Here is a 19,012-nt window from a genome sequence, read left to right as displayed (position 1 = left end):
CAGATTAACACTGAACCGTTATTTTAATGACTCAGACTGAGGGAACCGTCCGTCCCTGCGCCTCTCCAGGTCCAGGGTGGAGGACTGCTGCGCTGTCCAACATCTTTCACAGTGAACACACCACTGTGCTGTCCAACATCTTTCACTGCGAACACACCACTGTGCTGTCCAACATCTTTCACTCAGAACACACCACTGTGCTGTCCAGCATCTTTCACTGCGAACACACCACTGTGCTGTCTAACATCTTTCACAGAGAACACACCACTGTGCGGTCCAACGTCTTTCACTGCGAACACACCACTGTGCTGTCCAACATCTTTCACAGAGAACACACCACTGTGCGGTCCAACGTCTTTCACTGCGAACACACCACTGTGCTGTCCAACATCTTTCACTGCGAACACACCACTGTGCTATTCAATATCTTTCACAGAGTACACACCACTGTGCTATTCAACATCTTTCACAGAGAACACACCACTGTGCTATTCAACATCTTTCACAGAGAACACACCACTGTGCTATTCAACATCTTTCACAGTGAACACGCCACTGTGCTGTCCAACATCTTTCACAGCGAACACCACTGTGCTGCCCAACATCTTTCACAGAGAACACACCACTGTGCTATCCACCTTCTTTCACAGTGAACACCACTGTGCTATCCAACATCTTTCACAGCGAACACCACTGTGCTGTCCAACATCTTTCACAGTGAACACCACTGTGCTATCCAACATCTTTCACAGTGAACACAAGGAGGTGTGTTAGAAAAGCAAGCAGACATGCTGACATCCTGAAAATATCTGTCTCTCTCTCTGTTTGTATGTCTGTCTGTTCCTCTGTCTCTCTCTCACACTCTGTGTGTCTGTCTCTCACTCTCTCTGTCTGTCTGTCCCAGACGGAGGAGTTGGCCCCTCAGTTCGGCCAGATGACCCTGAGCCGCCAGGGCTCCAGCGAGGCCCCGGAGCCCCCCTCCATGTACCAGCCGCCCCCCACCGTGCTGCCCCAGCACCCGCCGCCCCAGACGGGGTACATCATGGCCCCCGGGGGCCAGCCGCTGCCTCCTCCCTCCGGCTACCAGCCCAGCTCGGGACACCCCCACCAGCACCCCCCGCCCCCTCCGCCGCCCCCCTCTCAGCCCGTCCTGCAGGCCCCGCCCCCTCCCCAGGGCTACATGCAGCCGCCTCCTCCGCAGCAGGTATGGGAGCGGAGCATCATGGGAGCTTTCGCTCTCATCCGTCTGGGCGTCTGCCCTGTGGCAGCAGTTTGGTGTGGCATAGCTCAGAGGTCGCCAGTTTGAAACCCAGACCAGGGCTTATGCAAGGCAGTTAATCTGAATGTGTCAGTTAAATGGGACAGTATGTATAAACATATGCTGTGTAAGTCACTATTGGCTTATGGTTCTTAGCACGTAATGCAGTGTGGTCTGTTGCATTGTATTACACTTACAGACATAATGTACAGTAGCGTGTAGAGTTTTCACATTTTTCCACTTGTATGATTCTATATCTAAAACTGTGGAGCTCAGAGCCAAATCAAGAAAATAAAGATGTCTTTGACCCGGACATTATGAAGCTTAATGTATGCCAGGCGTGCTGTCTGAAGCCTCCGTATCGCCAGTATTCATTACATATTACATTACATTACAGGCATTTAGCAGACGCTCTTATCCAGAGCGACATACACAACTCTTTTTTACATTGCATTTTTACATTGTATCCATTTATACAGCTGGATATATACTGAAGCAATTTCGGTTAAGTACCTTGCTCAAGGGTACAACGGCAGTGTCCTACCCGGGAATCGAACCTATGACCTTTCGGTTAGAAGCCCAGTTCCTAACCCACTGTGCTACACTCAGAACAGGGCTAGCCTTTTCTTGGGGTTGTACATTTTCGTTAGTAACGGGTTTCCTCGTAAAAGCTGAAGGACCCACCGGGGTGTTTTTCGGATCGTTCCGTCGCCTGAGGGGGTCCAGAACAGAGGCGGCCTGTTCATCGCCCGTCTCCCCCGAACGGTGGTCGCACGGTTTCTGACGGGAGAGGGGCGTTATTGATTTGGGCTGAGTTTTGCGGGACGCGCCCCCGCCAGGCCGATCTAAATGAGGCCGTCGCTTTAAGACTCGCGCTCGTGTGAGTCACGAATCACGCTCCCCACACGGGGGGGGTTTCGCCTTGCGTAACACCCCAACGGGACGACTGAGCCGAAGTCGGTTTTCAAAGTTTTTTTTTTTGAATTAGTCATTCTCAAACTTTTTTTTAAACCGGCTTTTGTTTTTTTTATTTTTTTGAAAATTGATCGTGCTCTCGTTGAAAACGGAACAGACGCTGCCTTAGCCGCGTCTGCCGGGGTCATGCCCGGCGTGCTCTGAGCCTGGGAGAAACCGGCCGATTTCAGAGTCGTGAACCCCGGCCCTCTTCTTCGGGATGTGACCGGCATGTCCGACTGGTCGTAACTCTGCGCCCCCCTCCCCAGGAACCTGACGGGCGTCTAAGCTGGCACTGCCCTGGTGTGTGTCTCCACTGCTACAGAACGCACCGCTCCCAGGGATCAGATCTGTACGCTCAACGTACTCTCACCTGGCTGTGTGTGCTCAGAGACCGGTACAAACAAGGGAACGCACTTCAAACGGGAAGCTTTGCTAAATCTTGCTCATTAGCAGAACTTTGCCTGAACCAAGCTGGATGCTTTGCACTTCTCCAGGTGTATTGTAAATTGTCAATATTGACACAAATGATTGTCAACCTAATCAGTATTGATTGTGGTTAATCAGCAAAAATTTGTGAGTTTTTTTTATTTATTTTTGTAATACATGATGTAGGATGCCAATATGAACAGCCCTGTTTGTTGTATAAATGTGTGAGTAGGAAATGTTCAGAGTTGGTATTAATAAAGAATTTTTTTGTAGTAGTAGTTTTTTCTTTTCACTGACAGCTAGAGGAACCTGATCGGTGAGCAGGGCTTCTACTCTGACTCTGGGAACAGGCACTGATCTGGGATCAGTTTGGCCTTCTTGGCTCATAATGGGAGAGGTTAGGGTGTGGACAGGGAAGAGCTGATAATAGAACAGATTTATGAAGAGACAGTCTGAGAGCTTGTGATGTCATAGATCAGCTTTATGAAGAGATGGCTTGAGGGCTTGTGATGTCACGGAATTAGGCTGTGATGTCATAGATCAGTTTTATGAAGAGATGGCCTGAGGACTTGTGATGTCACTGCGTTAGGCTGTGATATCATAGATCAGCTTTATGAAGAGATGGCCTGAGGGCTTGTGATGTGACAGCATGAGGCTGTGATGTCATAGATCTGCTTTATTAATGTACAGCCTGCAGGCTTGTGATGTCACAGCACGAGGCAGCCTCCCAGTGCAGCTCGGCTCTGTTCCTGCCTGTGGCTGAACATGTGATCCCTGTGTGTTTCTGATCAGATACAGCTCACAACCTGCCTTTCTCTGCCCCCCCCCCTTCACCCTGTCACCCCCTCTCCCTCCCTCCCTCTCTCTTTACCCCTCTCCCTCCCTCCCATTCTCTCTCTCCCTCCCTCTCTCTCTTTACCCCTCTCCTCCTCCCCTCCTCTCTCTCTCCCCCTCCCTCCCTCCCTGCCTCCCTCCTCTCTCTCTCCCCCTCTCTCTCTCTCTCCTCCCGTCCCTCCCTGCCTCCTCCTCTCTCTCCCCCCTCTCCCTCCTCTCTCCTCTCCTCTCCCTCCCTCCCTCCTCTCCCTCCCTCTCTACCCCTCTCCTCCCTCCCTCTCTCCCCCCTCTCTCTCCTCTCCCTCCTCCCTCCCCTCTCCTCTCTCCCTCCTCTCTCCTTCCCTCTTTCCCCCTCTCCTCCCTCCCTCTCCCTCCCCTCTCCCTCCCCCTCCCCTCTCCCCCTCCCCCCTCCCCCCCCCCTCGCTCCAGCTGTCTCTACCTCCTTCCCCCTTGCCACTCAGACCAGTGTCTCCCATGTCCACCAGGCATGTTGCCAGCCAGCAGCATTCGCCCCTGTCTCCAGTACCACCCTGCCCAGCCCCTCACCCAGCCTCTCACCCAGCCCACGCAGCCGTCTGGTGAGTGCGCCGTCTTCCTGTGCCAAGCTGTGTCTCTCCAGGACCAGGGCTGGGGACCCCAGCAGACCCTGTGTCTCTCCAGGACCAGGGCTGGGGACCCCAGCAGACCCTGTGGCTCTCCAGGACCAGGGCTGGGGACCCCAGCAGACCCTGTGTCTCTCCAGGACCAGGGCTGGGGACCCCAGCAGACCCTGCGGCTCTCCAGGACCAGGGCTGGGGACCCCAGCAGACCCTGCGGCTCTCCAGGACCAGGGGTCCAGGACCAGGGCTGGGGACCCCAGCAGACCCTTTGTCTCTCTAGGACCAGGGCTGGGGACCCCAGCAGACCCTGTGGCTCTCTAGGACCAGGGCTGGGGACCCCAGCAGACCCTGTGGCTCTCCAGGACCAGGGCTGGGGACCCCAGCAGACCCTGTGGCTCTCCAGGACCAGGGCTGGGGACCCCAGCAGACCCTGTGGCCTCAGACCAGGGCTGGGGACCCCAGCAGACCCTGTGGCTCTCCAGGACCAGGGCTGGGGACCCCAGCAGACCCTGTGGCTCTCCAGGACCAGGGCTGGGGACCCCAGCAGACCTGTGGCGCTCTAGGACCAGGGCTGGGGACCCCAGCAGACCCTGCAGCTCTCCAGGACCAGGGCTGGGGACCCCAGCAGACCCTGCTGCTCTCCAGGACCAGGGCTGGGGACCCCAGCAGACCCTGTGGCTCTCTAGGACCAGGGCTGGGGACCCCAGCAGACCCCGTGACTCTCCAGGACCAGGGCTAATGCCAGTAGTTCTCCTGTATGGAAGCAGGATACTCTCAGGATGACCTCTGCAACCCAACTCAACAATTCCGGCATCAAAAAGGACCTGACTGAGTTTCCTGTATAGTCCCTTTTTTACGTCCCTTTTCCTGTGCTCGCTTTAACATATTCCCCTGCTCTGCATGGCAGCCTAGACTAGCCTGACCTTAACCCTTCTCACCCCGCACACGCTCAGCTCCAGTCTCCAGCGTCGGTCCCGCGCCCCGCCCGGGGGGTTTAGCCCGGTTGCGGAGCCCTGAGAGCCGCCCACGGCTCCGTTTGTGCGCTTCCTGTTCGGGCTGGGCTGTTTGCCGCGGCTTTTTCTGGCGCAGGACCGCGCGTCCCTCCTGTTCTCACAGCGGGAGCGAAGAGCTGGCGCCGAACAGAGCAGAAATAAACTGGCTTTGAGTGCAGGAGGTGTTAGCGCAGCGCTACAGGACGTACCGAACAGACTGGGGCTCGTAGCACTGAAATAAACAGGCTTTGAGTTAGCACAGCGCTACAGGACGTACCGAACAGACTGGGGCTCGTAGCACTGAAATAAACAGGCTTTGAGTTAGCGCAGCGCTACAGGACGTACCGAACAGACTGGGCCTCGTAGCACTGAAATAAACAGGCTTTGAGTTAGCACAGCGCTACAGGACGTACCGAACAGACTGGGGCTCGTAGCACTGAAATAAACAGGCTTTGAGTGAGCACAGCGCTACAGGACGTACCGAACAGACTGGGCTTCGTAGCACTGAAATAAACAGGCTTTGAGTTAGCACAGCGCTACAGGACGCACCGAACAGACTGGGGCTCGTAGCACTGAAATAAACAGGCTTTGAGTTAGCACAGCGCTACAGGACGTACCGAAAGACTGAGGGGGCTAGTAGCACTAAGATGAAAATGGCAGTTTGTAGTCACAGAGTGTGTTATCAAGCGTATGGGCAGTTTAGCTCATGGTGTTTTTGTTTGTTTGTGTCTGATCAGCAGGCCTTCAGACGATGATGCCCAATCAGCAGCCAGCGTACCAGGGCATGATGGGAGTTCAGCAGCCGCAGAACCCGGGCCTCCTCAACTCCCCGCGGACAGGGATGGGAGGGCAGATGCAGAGCATCATGGTCCAGTACCCGCCCATGCCCTCGTACCAGGTCCGCCTCCCGCCCCTGTCTCTGCACCGCGGCCGTGTCTGTGCGCTCAGCCCTGTGATATATAACAGAAATGACCTTTAAAAAATGGAGTAGGTGAAAAAGAAAAGTGACCTCATTAATTAAGCAGTTCAGTGGTGAAACGACCTGCTCCTCGTTGTTAACCTTGAGTAGGCCAGTCTCCCGCCCTGACCTCAGAGGCCTCCTCCCCAACTGCCTCATGTAGTCCTGGACTCAGTTCAGTACCCCTGGCTTCTGTGTTCTCATTCTTCTCTTTTAATGAGGACTGATTTATACCTGGGACACCAGGTGAGTTAAATCTCTGGCCAATCAGTGGCATCGATCTCCCGATCCAGCTGTCAGGTAGAGAGGAAAACCAGCAGCACTACTGACCTCTCGGCTGTATCACACCCAAGCACAAAGTTTCTTGTTTTGGTTTCTCTCCCCCACATCTCAAACAGGCCGGTTTCTCTCCTCCACCCCTGAAACAGGCCGGTTTCTCTCCTCCACCCCTGAAACAGGCCGGTTTCTCCCCCCCACCCCTGAAACAGGCCGGATTCTCTCCCCCACCCCTGAAACAGGCCGGTTTCCTCCCCACCCTGAAAAGGGCGGTTTCTCTCCTCCACCCCTGAAACAGGTGGAAGAGAGAAACTGCTGCTTTACACACATGTTCCGGAACATTCTGCTCAGTCAGCTTTTCTCTGTCTCCCCTTTCGCCTCCTTCTCTGCTCTCTGCCCCCCCCCTCCCCCAGGTGCCGGTGGCCAGTGATACTCAGCAGGTAGTCCAGCAGCAGTTCCAACAGCCCGTGATGGTCCCGGCCAGCCAGTCTGTGCAGGGGGGCCTGGCTGGGGGGGGCATGCCAGTGTACTACAGCGTCCTCACCCCCACCCAGCAGAACAGCACAAGGTCAGCACCCCGCCCCATGTCCCACAAGCCCCGTCTGTTGAGTCACACTCTCACATTAAGGCTTAGCGGCTATCACAGCTTTCCTCTGGTTTATGTGTTTCAGCCCGTCAGTGGGATACCTCCAGCCCCCCAGCTCTGAGCAGTACCAGATGACCCAGTCCCCCTCCCCCTGCAACCCCCAGCAAATGCAGCAGCAATATTCAGGTGAGCCCCCCCCCATGCCTGCCTACCTGCCTACCTGCCTGCCTGCCCGTCTGTCTGCATTGATCTGTATATTTGTCAATTGTTCTGTCTGTGTGTCCTATGTCCATCTGTCTGTCCATTTATCTGCACATCTGTCGGTGGTACGACCCAAAAGGGCAGCAGCAAAAGAGTACCGCATTTAAAAATAAAGAACTTCGCAATAGAGCAGAGTGTAGGTCAGTCACGGCCAAGCAAGGCTTGTGTTTATTAACGAACAACACAAAAAATAATAATAATAATAATTAATCAAAGACATGGAACACAGCTGGTAAGGAAAATCATAAAATTAACAAAAAGAGAGGGTCAGGCCCCCCAGCAGTTGGAGGTCGGACCTGGGGGCCCTCTCCACCTGACCGCTGGAAATCTAGAAAAAATAACTAACTACAATAACGAAACGAAAAATAAAACAATGCTTCCAGTCTGCACCAAAATCAAAGCATTTTCAAAGTGTAAGGAATGTGGCAATGCAGCTTCTCCAACCCGGCTTGTGCCAGAGCCAGCCGTTGGCAAGCGATCGAGAGAGAGAGGGCGTGGCTCAGGAGCTGGAGTCTTCTTCTAGGCAGCAGGTGTACCCAATCACCAATTAAACTCAAATGGGCAACCTGAAACACAACCACCACAGGGGGGAGACAAAGCGAAACAAAGCAAAACAAAACGTATGCATAACAGTCGGTCTATCAGTTTCTGCAGGGTGTAGACTTACATCTATCAGTACGTAAGTCTACACCTTTCAGTTAAGCCTTCAGTCCATTGATCACAAAGCTTCAAATCAATTGGTCTGTTTTCATTTTCGTCTAGGTTCACTTGAAAACGCATGTCTTTACACAGTCATTTTCAGACTGTAGTGTTAAGGACACAAATTAAGTTAGGGTATAGAGCCAAGCGGCCATACCACCCTGTACCCTTCTCATGGCTAACTGCTGAAGCTAAGCAGCCATACCACCCTGTACCCTTCTCAAACTGCTGAAGATAAGCAGCCATACCACCCTGTACCCTTCTCATGGCTAACTTCTGAAGCTAAGCAGCCATATCACCCTGTACCCTTCTCATGGCTAACTGCTGAAGCTAAGCAACCACACCACCCTGTACCCTTCTCATGTTAAAATTCTGAAGCTAAGCCACCACACCACCCTGTGCCCTTCTCATGTTAAACTGTTGAAGCTAACTGCTGAGGCTAAGCAGGTATGGGTGTGGTTAGTACTTGGTTGGAAGGACCTCCTGGATAAACTAGTTTCCTGCTGAAAGAGGTGTTGGTTGGCCAGTAGGGGGGGTGCTCTTTCCTCTGGACCAAACAGAGTTCCAGTGCCCCAAAATAGTGATGGGGACACTGTGCTGTAGAAGGAACTCAAGGTCCTAACTCACTGTGCTCAGTAACGATCCCATAGCACTTTTCAGAAGAGCAGCTTAACCCTGGTGTCTCGGCCAAATCCCCACAACCAGCGGGCTCTTTCCTTCTGGCCACCTAATCGCCCTCTATAGTCGCTTTTCCACCGCATGGTGCCGGCTCAACTCGATTCGACTCTACTCGACTTTTTTGGTTTTCCATCGGGCAAAAGTTGTGGATAGTACCTGGTACCTGGTACTTTTTTTGGTATCACCTCCGTCCAGGTTCCAAGCGAGCTGAAGCTATACCAAAAGGTGACGTGAAAACACTGCAGACCACTGATTAGTCAGAGCAACGCGTTTCATGCGGCGTCGCTATGACGACCAGCTACATTGACTGCTACTATCTGCAGTGGAAAACAAAGTGCCTGGTACCAAAAGCGAGTAGAGTAGATTCAAGTCGAGTTGAGCCGGTACCATGCGGTGGAAAAGTGGCTTATCTCTGATTGGCTCTTCCATCTTTGACTGAGTCGTCCTGTGTGTGGTTGTGTTGTGTCAGGTGTGGCGCCCCCTGGCCCTGGGGTGATGGTAATGCAGCTGAGCGTTCCCAATGGGCCCCAGCCGACCCAGAACCCCACCATGGTGCAGTGGAACCCCTGCAAATACTACAGCCTGGAGCAGAGAGCCAGCAAGCCTGGGGAGCTGTACAAGCCTGACTCCAACCCTCAGGTACACACTCACACACACACACACCGCACCTCTCACACACACACCACACCCTCACCACACACAACAAACCCAACCAGCGCACACACACAGCTGAGAAATTGTGCACCCACATGTAGCCCCCGCCCCCCCCCCCGGCCAGACCCCCCCTGTACAGACTGGCATCAAAATTGTGCATTAACAGATTCCAGGCTTTGGGACTCACATGTACACACAGAACAGCAGCCGTAGTGCTGTTAGCTGGGTTGTTGCAGGTAGTGTTGCTAGTTAGCTCCGGATTGGCTGATTGAGCTGCATGTCTGTGTTTTGAATCCGCCCTCTTTCGTTTCAGGCCAGTAACCAGCTGGGCAGCCCCCTGGCCTCGCCCACGCAGTCCCCCACCCCCTCCCCCTCCGGCAGCCTCAACAGCATCTGCCCCGGCCTGGGCCCCCTGCCCCTCATCTCACAGTTCCCCCGGCCCGGCGGACCTGCACAAGGTACTGCCCCCCCCCCGCCTTACACTGTTACCCTACTGATCCACGCTCACACATCCTGTTACACTAGTCCACACTCACACATACACACACACAGACACGTCACACATTACACTGTTACACTACGACCCACACACACACACCATTACACTGTTACACTACTGATCCACGCTCACACCATTACACTGTTACACTACAGACCCACACACACACCATTACACTGTTACACTACAGATCCACACACACACCATTACACTGTTACACTACAGATCCACACACACACCATTACACTGTTACACTACAGATCCACACTCACACCATTACACTTACACTACGTCCACTCACACTACACTGTACCTACAGACCACGCCACACCATTACACTGTACAAAGATCCACCACACATACACACCACATTACACACTGTTACACTACAGATCCACATACACACACCATTACACTGTTACACTACTGATCCACACCACACATACACTGTAATAGCTACCACCATACTGTTACACTACAGATCCCCCACACACATTACACTACACAGACCACACACACCGTTACACTGTTACACTACAGATCCACACACACACACCATTACACTGTTACACTACAGATCCACACACACACACCATTACACTGTTACACTACAGATCCACACACACACCATTACACTGTTACACTACAGATCCACACACACACACACCATTACACTGTTACACTACAGATCCACACACACACCATTACACTGTTACACTACAGATCCACACACACACCATCCACTGTCTACAACCACCACATATTACACGTACACTCAGATCCACAACACACCATTACACTGTTACTCACCACACATACACTGGCACTCAACACACACACACAATTACACTGTTATACGTCCAAAACCTTACATGACACACAGACACACACACACCATCACGTACACGATCCACACATTACACTGTTACACTACAGACCACACACACACCATTACACTGTTACACTACAGACCACACACACACCATTACACTGTTACACTACAGACCCACACACACACACAACACGACACTATCACACTGTTACACTACAGATCCACGCTCACACCATTACACTGTTACACTACAGATCCACGCACACACCATTACACTACAGATCCACACACACTCACACACCATTACACTGTTACACTACAGATCCACACCCACACCATTGCGCTGTAACACTACAGATCCACACACACACACCATTACACTGTTACACTACTGATCCACACACACACACCATTACACTACTGATCCACACACACACACCATTACACTGTTACACTACGATCACAACCTTACGTTCACTCATCGCTGTTGCAGCTCAGATCCACCTATTACGCTCTTACAGCACAGACCGTTACTCTGTTATGGCACTGATGCACCCACAGCAGACAGTGTTCCCCTTTTTATGGAAGTGCAGTGCACACTCGGCTGTACGGTGTCTTCTCCACAGGGGACGGGCGCTACTCTCTGCTGGGACAGCCCCTCCAATACAGCCTCTGTCCTCCTCCCCTCATGCACAGCCAGTCCTCCTACAGCTCCCACCAGGTGAGTGCCTCGCAGCGCAGTGTCACTTCCTCCTACCGCCCTGTACCCCCTGCTGCCCTGAGGGGGTGCTGTTCCCCCTGCTGCCCTGAGGGGCCGCTGTACCCCCCACTACCATGAGGGGGCGCTGTACCCCCCACTACCATGAGGGGGCGCTGTTCCACTCTCTGCCCTGAGGGGGTGCTGTTCCCCCTACTGCCCTGAGGGGGTGCTGTTCCCCCTGCTGCTCTGAGGGGACGCTGTACCCCCCACTACCATGAGGGGGCGCTGTTCCGCTCCTGCTGAGGCGCCGTTCCCTCTGCCCTAGGGGCGTCTCTGGGTCCTCTGCTTGGTCACTTAATGTGTTATCCTTGATTCCTATGAAGCTTGCTGTTACCCTGGCAGTCTGTGTCTCCGTTCTCCCCCTGATCTCATCAGCACACCAGTGTCTCCCTGTTGCTAGCAATACACTCCCCATTGCCAGCTTATGTCCCCTCAGCCCACATGACCTAACAGAACCTTCTGTTTCGGGCTTTGTGCTGCAGTGTACTCTTCAGTGGGCAATGCTGAGTGTTTGACTGTAATGGTAAGCGGCGTTATACTGGTGTTCTGTTCCAGAGCCAAGGAGGAATGAAACCAGGGGCTCGGGGGAAGAGGCAGACGCTGAAGTCCGCTTCTACAGACCTGGGCACCACTGACATGGGTGAGACCCTGCCTCAGACCTGCCTAAGCTCACCTGCTCTCACATGTTCACACCGATTCCCACCAGTTTACATGATCCCAACCGAATCCCACATATCCCAACTGTTCCCAAGCATTCCCACTGACACCCGCATGTTCACACAGATTCCCACATATACATACTCACACACATTCCCACATACTCACACATACTCCAACATACTTTCACACATTCCCACATAATCACACATATTTGCACATACTCATACATACTCCCACATACTCCCACATATTCACACCTACTCCCACATACTCACACATAATCACACACACTCACACATACTTACACATACTCCCACATACTCACACATATCGCACACACTCACACATACTCACACGTATTCACATATACTCCCACATACTCACACATGTTCCCACATACTCACACATACTCCCTCATACTCACACATACTTACATATTCACACGTTCCGACATACTCACACATACTCGCTCAAACTCCCACATACTCCCTCATACTCACACATACTCCTACATACTTCTACATACTCACACATACTCACGCTTCCCACATACTCCACAAACTCCCCATACCACACAACTCCTCAATACTCACACATACGATTCCCTCATCTCCCACATACTCACAACTCAATCTTCATACTCACACATACTCCTACATACGCACACATACTCCCTCATGCTCACACACTCACACATGTTCCCACATACTCACACATACTCACACTGATTCCCAGATACTCACACATACTCACACAAACTCACACATATTCACACATACTCCCTCATACTCACACAAGTTCCCACATGTTCCCAGATACTCACACATACTCACACAAACTCACACATATTCGCACATACTCCCTCATACTCACACACACTCCCACACACTCACACATACTTACACACACTCCACACATCCACTACTCACACATACTCACACACACTCACACATACTCACACGTATTCACACATACTCCACATACCACCATGTCCACATACTCCACACCTCAACTCCCACATACTCCCACATACTCCCTCATACTCACACATACTCCTACATACTCACACATACTCACTCATTCTCCCTCATACTCCCTCATACTCCCACATACTCACACAAACTCACACATACTCCCTCATACTCACATACACATACACATACTCACACATACTCCCACATACTCCCACATACTCACACATGTTCCCACATACTCACACATACTCGCTCAAACTCCCACATACTCCCACATACTCCCTCATACTCACACATACTCCTACATACTCACACATACTCATTCTCCCTCATACTCACACAAACTCCACATACTGCCTCATACTCCTACATACTCACACCTACTCCCACATACTCACACCTAATCGCACACACTCACACATACTCCCACATACTCACACATGTTCCCACATACTCCCTCGTACTCACACATACTTACACATATTCACACATACTCACACGTTCCAACATACTCACACATACTCACACATACTTGCTCAAACTCCCACATACTCCCTCATACTCACACATACTCCTACATACTCACACATACTCACTCATTTTCCCTCATACTCCCACATACTCACACAAACTCCCACATACTCCCTCATACTCACACATACTCACACATACTCCTACATACTCACACATACTCCCTCATGCTCACACACTCACACACGTTCCCACATACTCACACATACTCACACTGATTCCCAGATACTCACACAAACTCCCACATACTCCCACATACTCCCTCATACTCACACATACTCCTACATACTCACACATACTCCCTCATGCTCACACACTCCCACACGTTCCCACATACTCCCACATCTCACACTGATTCACCAATATCACACATACCACACTATCCCCAATACTCACACATATACACACACACATACTCCCTCATATCACACAATTTCCACACACTCCACACACTCCACATAATCATCACTCACCACATTCACACATCTCATATTCTCCCACATACTCACACATGTTCTCACATACTCACACATACTCAGACATATTCACACATACTCACTCATTCTCCCTCATACTCACATGTTCCCACATACTCACACACACTCACACATGTACTCACACATACTCCATACTCGCATGTACTCACACACACCCCCACATACACACATCCACACATACTCACACATACTTACACATACGATCACATACACATACGATCATATACTCACACATATTCCAACATACTCACACACAATCCCACATACTCACACACACTCCATACTCGCATGTACTCACACATATTCCTACATACTCACACCTATTTCCACATACTCACACACACTCCCACATGTACTCACACGTTCCCACATACTAACTCATGCTCCCACATACTCACACATTTATCTGAAATACTTTACCCTTTAACCTTTATATACAAGCAAAAGTCCTCCAGATTTCTGGATTAACTGCAATTTTTATCTGTCTTTTATCAAAATTTATGAAAAATCTAAAGAGTGTTTCAAATACACAATGGACCTTAGTCTGACACACACACACACAGACATACACACTCACTTATAGTCTCACACTCAAACAATCTCACACACACACACACAGACACTAACACTGCACCACTCCAACACACTCAACACACACACCACAGACACAAAACTACTCACCACACACACAACACACACAGACACACACACAGACACTAACACTCACTCACACACACACACACTCACACACACTCTCGCGCACACACAGACGCTAACACACACACACACACACACTCGCACACGCACACACACACAGACACTAACACTCACTCACACACACACACACAGAGACACTAACACTCACACACACACACACACACACACAACCAGACGACAGACACCACACAACCAGCAACACCAACACCTAACTCCTGCATGAAGCATCATGAACACTGATAAGCCTATCATAATGCATCCTCACCATTCACATACACTCACTCACACACACACACACACACACACACACACACACACGCACACACAGACACTAACGCTCACTCACTCACTCACACACACACACACACACAGACACTAACGCTCACTCACTCACTCACACACACACACTCACACGCACACACAGACACTAACGCTCACTCACTCACACTCACACACACACACACACTCACACACACACACACACTCACACACACATTCTCTCCAGCCTCAGTGTCTTGTTTGGCCTGTCTCCCTGGCAGTGGTGAGCCGAGTGCTGGAGGTGACAGACCTGCCGGAGGGGATCTCGCGCCCGGAGGCCGAGAAGCTCTTCAACCAGCTCTCGCTGTGCGGCGCCAAGATCCAGTGGCTGAAGGACAGCCAGGGCGGGCGGGGCTCGGCGGCCTGCGGGGGCGGGCGGGGGGGGCGGAGCGAGGCCTCCGACCCCGCCCACCTGTACACGGTGGTGGCCGTGTTCCCCAGCACCATGGCCGCTCAGAGCGCTTCCTTCAAACTCAACAACAGCGGCGGCGGCCTCTTCAAACTGCGCGCCGCCAAAAAGAACTATGACCTGCGAATCCTGGAGAGAGCCAGCTCCCAGTGAGGGGGGAGGGGAGGGGAGGAGAGCCAGCTCCCAGTGAGGGGGAGGGGGAGAGAAGTGAGGGGAGGGAGGCCAGTCCCAGTGAGGGGGAGGGGGAAGAGAGCCAGTCCCAGTGAGGGGGGGAGGGGGGGGGGAAGAGAGCCAGCTCCCAGTGAGGGGGGAGGGGGGGGAAGAGAGCCAGTCCCAGTGAGGGGGAGGGGGGGGAAGAGGCATCCGGGGGGGGAGGGGGGAAGAGAGCCAGTCCCAGGGGGAGGGGGGAGGGGGGGGGAGGGAGAGCTCCCAGTGAGGGGGAGAGGGGGGGAGAGGGGAGGAGGGGAGGAGGGTAGAGAGCCAGTCCCAGTGAGGAGGGAGGGGAGGGAGGGGGAGAGAGGGAGGGAGAGAGGGAGGAGAGAGGGAGAGGTGAAGAGAGGGAGGGGGAAGAGAGCCAGCTCTCAATGAGGAGAGAGGGAGAGGGTAGAGAGGGAAGGGGGTGAGAGAGAGGGGGGAAGAGAGCCAGCTCCCAGTGAGGAGAGAGAGAGAGGGGGGAGAGAGGGAGAGGGGGAAAGAGGGAGCGGGGAAGAGAGCCAGCTCTCAGTGAGGGAGGGGGGCGAGATAGAGAGAGCATAGGAACAGAACAGGGGAAGAAGGGAGGGGAGAGGTAAAGAAGACGAGAAGTACGGAGGAGATGGTCCCAGATTTGTGTGGGGTGGGGGGGAGGGGGTTTTTCAAACATGAAATGGTTTTTTGTTTTTGATTAATTAGCCTTTTTTGTGGTTTTTTTGTTTTGGTTTTTACCAGAAGAGCACACAGGGACATGATCGATGTGTTGCCGTCGGAAACGTGTGCCCACGCCGACTCCTTACGCACACACACAAAGACAAGCGGACAGGGTCGCGTAGCGCGCGCACACACACACACACACACACACGCATGCACGCACACACACACATGCACACACACGGACTCGGGACAGTCAACTTCAGCCAGTCTGCTCCAATGCCCACCCTCTCTCTCTGTCTCTTTCACATTCTCCCTCCGCTCTGTCTTCCCATCTCTCTGCCCCTCCCTCATTCTTTCTCCCTCTCTCCCCCTCCGCTCACTCCGCTCTCTATCCTCCCCGCTTCTCCCTCTCCTCCTCTGTCCACCCTTCCATCACACCGCCTCTCTTCTGTCTGACACTCCCACGGTCTCTCACTTACTTTTATAGTCTCATACGCACAGTGTCTCCCCCTCTCTTTTTCTCTCTCTCTCTCTCCCTCCCTCCCCCTATTTCTCTCTCTCCCTCTCTCTCCCTTTCCTCCTTCTGTCCTTATCCTTCTCCCTCTCTGTCCTTCTCTCTCACTCTCTCTGCTTTCTGTTAGCCTTATACTGCTGTTGTGGTTTCTGTATTGCGCTGTTTTTTTTTTTTTGTTTTCCACAAGATTTTTTTCTGGTTTTTTTTTTTTTTTAGTTCAATATATTTATATAAGTGATGTAAGGATTTAAAGAAATCTATATATTCAGTGATTTTTCCCCCCTTTGCTCCCTGGTTTTCAGTCCTGACCCCGCCCCCTCTCCCCTTTGACCCCGCCCCTCTCCCTCCCCTAACTGTGTTTGCGTTTTTCGTTGACAGCTGTGCAGAACGTATCAGAAGTATTTAAAAAGTGCACAATGATTGCATATGTCTACTGTAAATTTTATTTAATCTGTTATTTTTTTGTTTGTTTTTAAAAATATAAAAGAGGAGAAAAACCTGCGTCGTCTGCATTTCTGGTGTCTCGGTGTGTGCGTCTTGGCCATGTGGCCGTCTCTGATTGGTCGAAAGAATCTGAGCGGGGAGACATCCACGTCTTCTTGGAAAATGCACTGGGAAGATGAACTTGGATCTGGATTAGGGTTGGGCCAAAATTTTCAAACCGGTTTGATATTAAACCAAAGACCGGACCGGACCGGTAATACCAGATTTTGCCACTCGGTGTCGCATGTGACTCTTGCTGCCGAGCGGAACATAATGAGAATACTGAAATTTGATCTCCTTGTTGCTGGCCTCGGCAATAAATTCGCACGGCCTGTCAATCTTCTTTTTTTTTTTTTTGCTGTCAGACACTGGTGGCTCCATTTTTAAACAAACATAATATTATGTTAATCACATTATCATATTGCTTATTACTAATGCAATACAAGTTTGATTTAGCGCCGTCGGCACAGGTTGCTGGTGTAGGCTACTTTTTAATTTGCCAGAACGTCTCATAATGACAAATGCCGGTTCAGTCGGTTCGCATAAAATCAAACCGGTTTAAGCTCGTGCACCGGACCGGACCCGACCGGCAAAACCGGAAACCGACACAACCCTAATCTGGATTTTAAATTGCGCTTGGCCTCCACTGTCAGGTCCATGCTCTTAAAGGGGTGCTGTTAATGGCCTGACCAGCCTGCTCATTATCTTACAGCACTATGAGCCTGACCAGGCCGCTCATAACCTTACAGCACTATGAGTCTGACCAGGCTGCTCATAACCTTACAGCACTGTGAGCCTGACCAGCCTGCTCATAATCTTTCAGCACTATGAGCCTGACCGGGCTGCTCATAAGCTTACAGCACTATGAGCCTGACCAGGCTGCTCATAACCTCACAGCACTATGAGCCTGACCAGGCTGCTCATAACCTTACAGCACTATGAGCCTGACCAGGCTGCTCATAACCTTACAGCACTATGAGCCTGACCAGGCTGCTCATAACCTTACAGCACTATGAGCCTGACCAGCCTGCTCATAACCTTACAGCACTATGAGACTGACCAGGCTGCTCATAATCGTTCAGCACTATGAGCCTGACCGGGCTGCTCATAACCTTACAGCACTATGAGCCTGACCAGGCTGCCCATAACCTTACAGCACTATGAGCCTGACCAGCCTGCTCATAATCTTTCAGCACTACGAGCCTGACCAGGCTGCTCATAACCTTACTGTACTATGAGCCTGACCAGGCTGCTCATAACCTTACAGCACTATGAGCCTGACCAGGCTGCTCATAAACTTACAGCACTATAAACCTGACCAGACTGCTCATAACCTTACAGCACTATGAGCCTGACCAGGCTGCTCATAACCTTACAGCACTATGAGCCTGACCAGGCTGCTCATAACCTTACAGCACTATGAGCCTGATCAGGCTGCTCATAACCCAACGCTAAAGTGAGCATGACCAGGTTGTTCATAACCCAACGCTAAAGTGAGCATGACCAGGTTGTTCATAACCCAACGCTAAAGTGGCATGACCTGGTTGTTCATAACCCAACGCTGGAGTGAGCATGACTAGGTTGATGTAAGATAATTCTTCCCGAGTTCCAGAGTTGTGCTTTTCTCCTTCTGATGACTCATGGTCTCGTCTAGTTGGCAATCTGATTGGAGACCCCAGTTCAAGCCAACCCAGTCATTGGCCTATGACATAACACTGGCTAAATCTTGCTTGAACCAATCAGATTACAGGAAGCTAATCTCACTTTTTAATTTTTAATTTAACCTTTATT

The 19,012-nt window shown here is 51.7% G+C and overlaps 1 protein-coding gene across 1 annotated transcript in view; it reads left to right on the top strand.

Moving 5' to 3' along the window:
* LOC135238294 (R3H domain-containing protein 2) overlaps positions 1-15,555 on the top strand; it is an 88,089-nt gene extending 72,534 nt beyond the window's left edge. The window contains exons 16-25 of the mRNA XM_064306075.1: positions 905-1,304; positions 3,961-4,053; positions 5,807-5,964; positions 6,714-6,868; positions 6,972-7,072; positions 8,994-9,163; positions 9,492-9,636; positions 11,136-11,230; positions 11,825-11,909; positions 15,188-15,555. Coding sequence (XP_064162145.1) covers positions 905-1,304; positions 3,961-4,053; positions 5,807-5,964; positions 6,714-6,868; positions 6,972-7,072; positions 8,994-9,163; positions 9,492-9,636; positions 11,136-11,230; positions 11,825-11,909; positions 15,188-15,528 — 1,743 coding nt within the window. The 3' untranslated portion in view covers positions 15,529-15,555. The remainder of the gene's footprint in view (positions 1-904; positions 1,305-3,960; positions 4,054-5,806; positions 5,965-6,713; positions 6,869-6,971; positions 7,073-8,993; positions 9,164-9,491; positions 9,637-11,135; positions 11,231-11,824; positions 11,910-15,187) is intronic.
* Positions 15,556-19,012: the final 3,457 nt, after the last annotated feature.

This window comes from Anguilla rostrata, chromosome 13 (assembly GCF_018555375.3).
Source record: "Anguilla rostrata isolate EN2019 chromosome 13, ASM1855537v3, whole genome shotgun sequence".
In the NCBI taxonomy this organism is placed as follows: Eukaryota; Metazoa; Chordata; class Actinopteri; order Anguilliformes; family Anguillidae; genus Anguilla; species Anguilla rostrata.
This window is presented reverse-complemented; position numbering and strand designations above follow the sequence as displayed.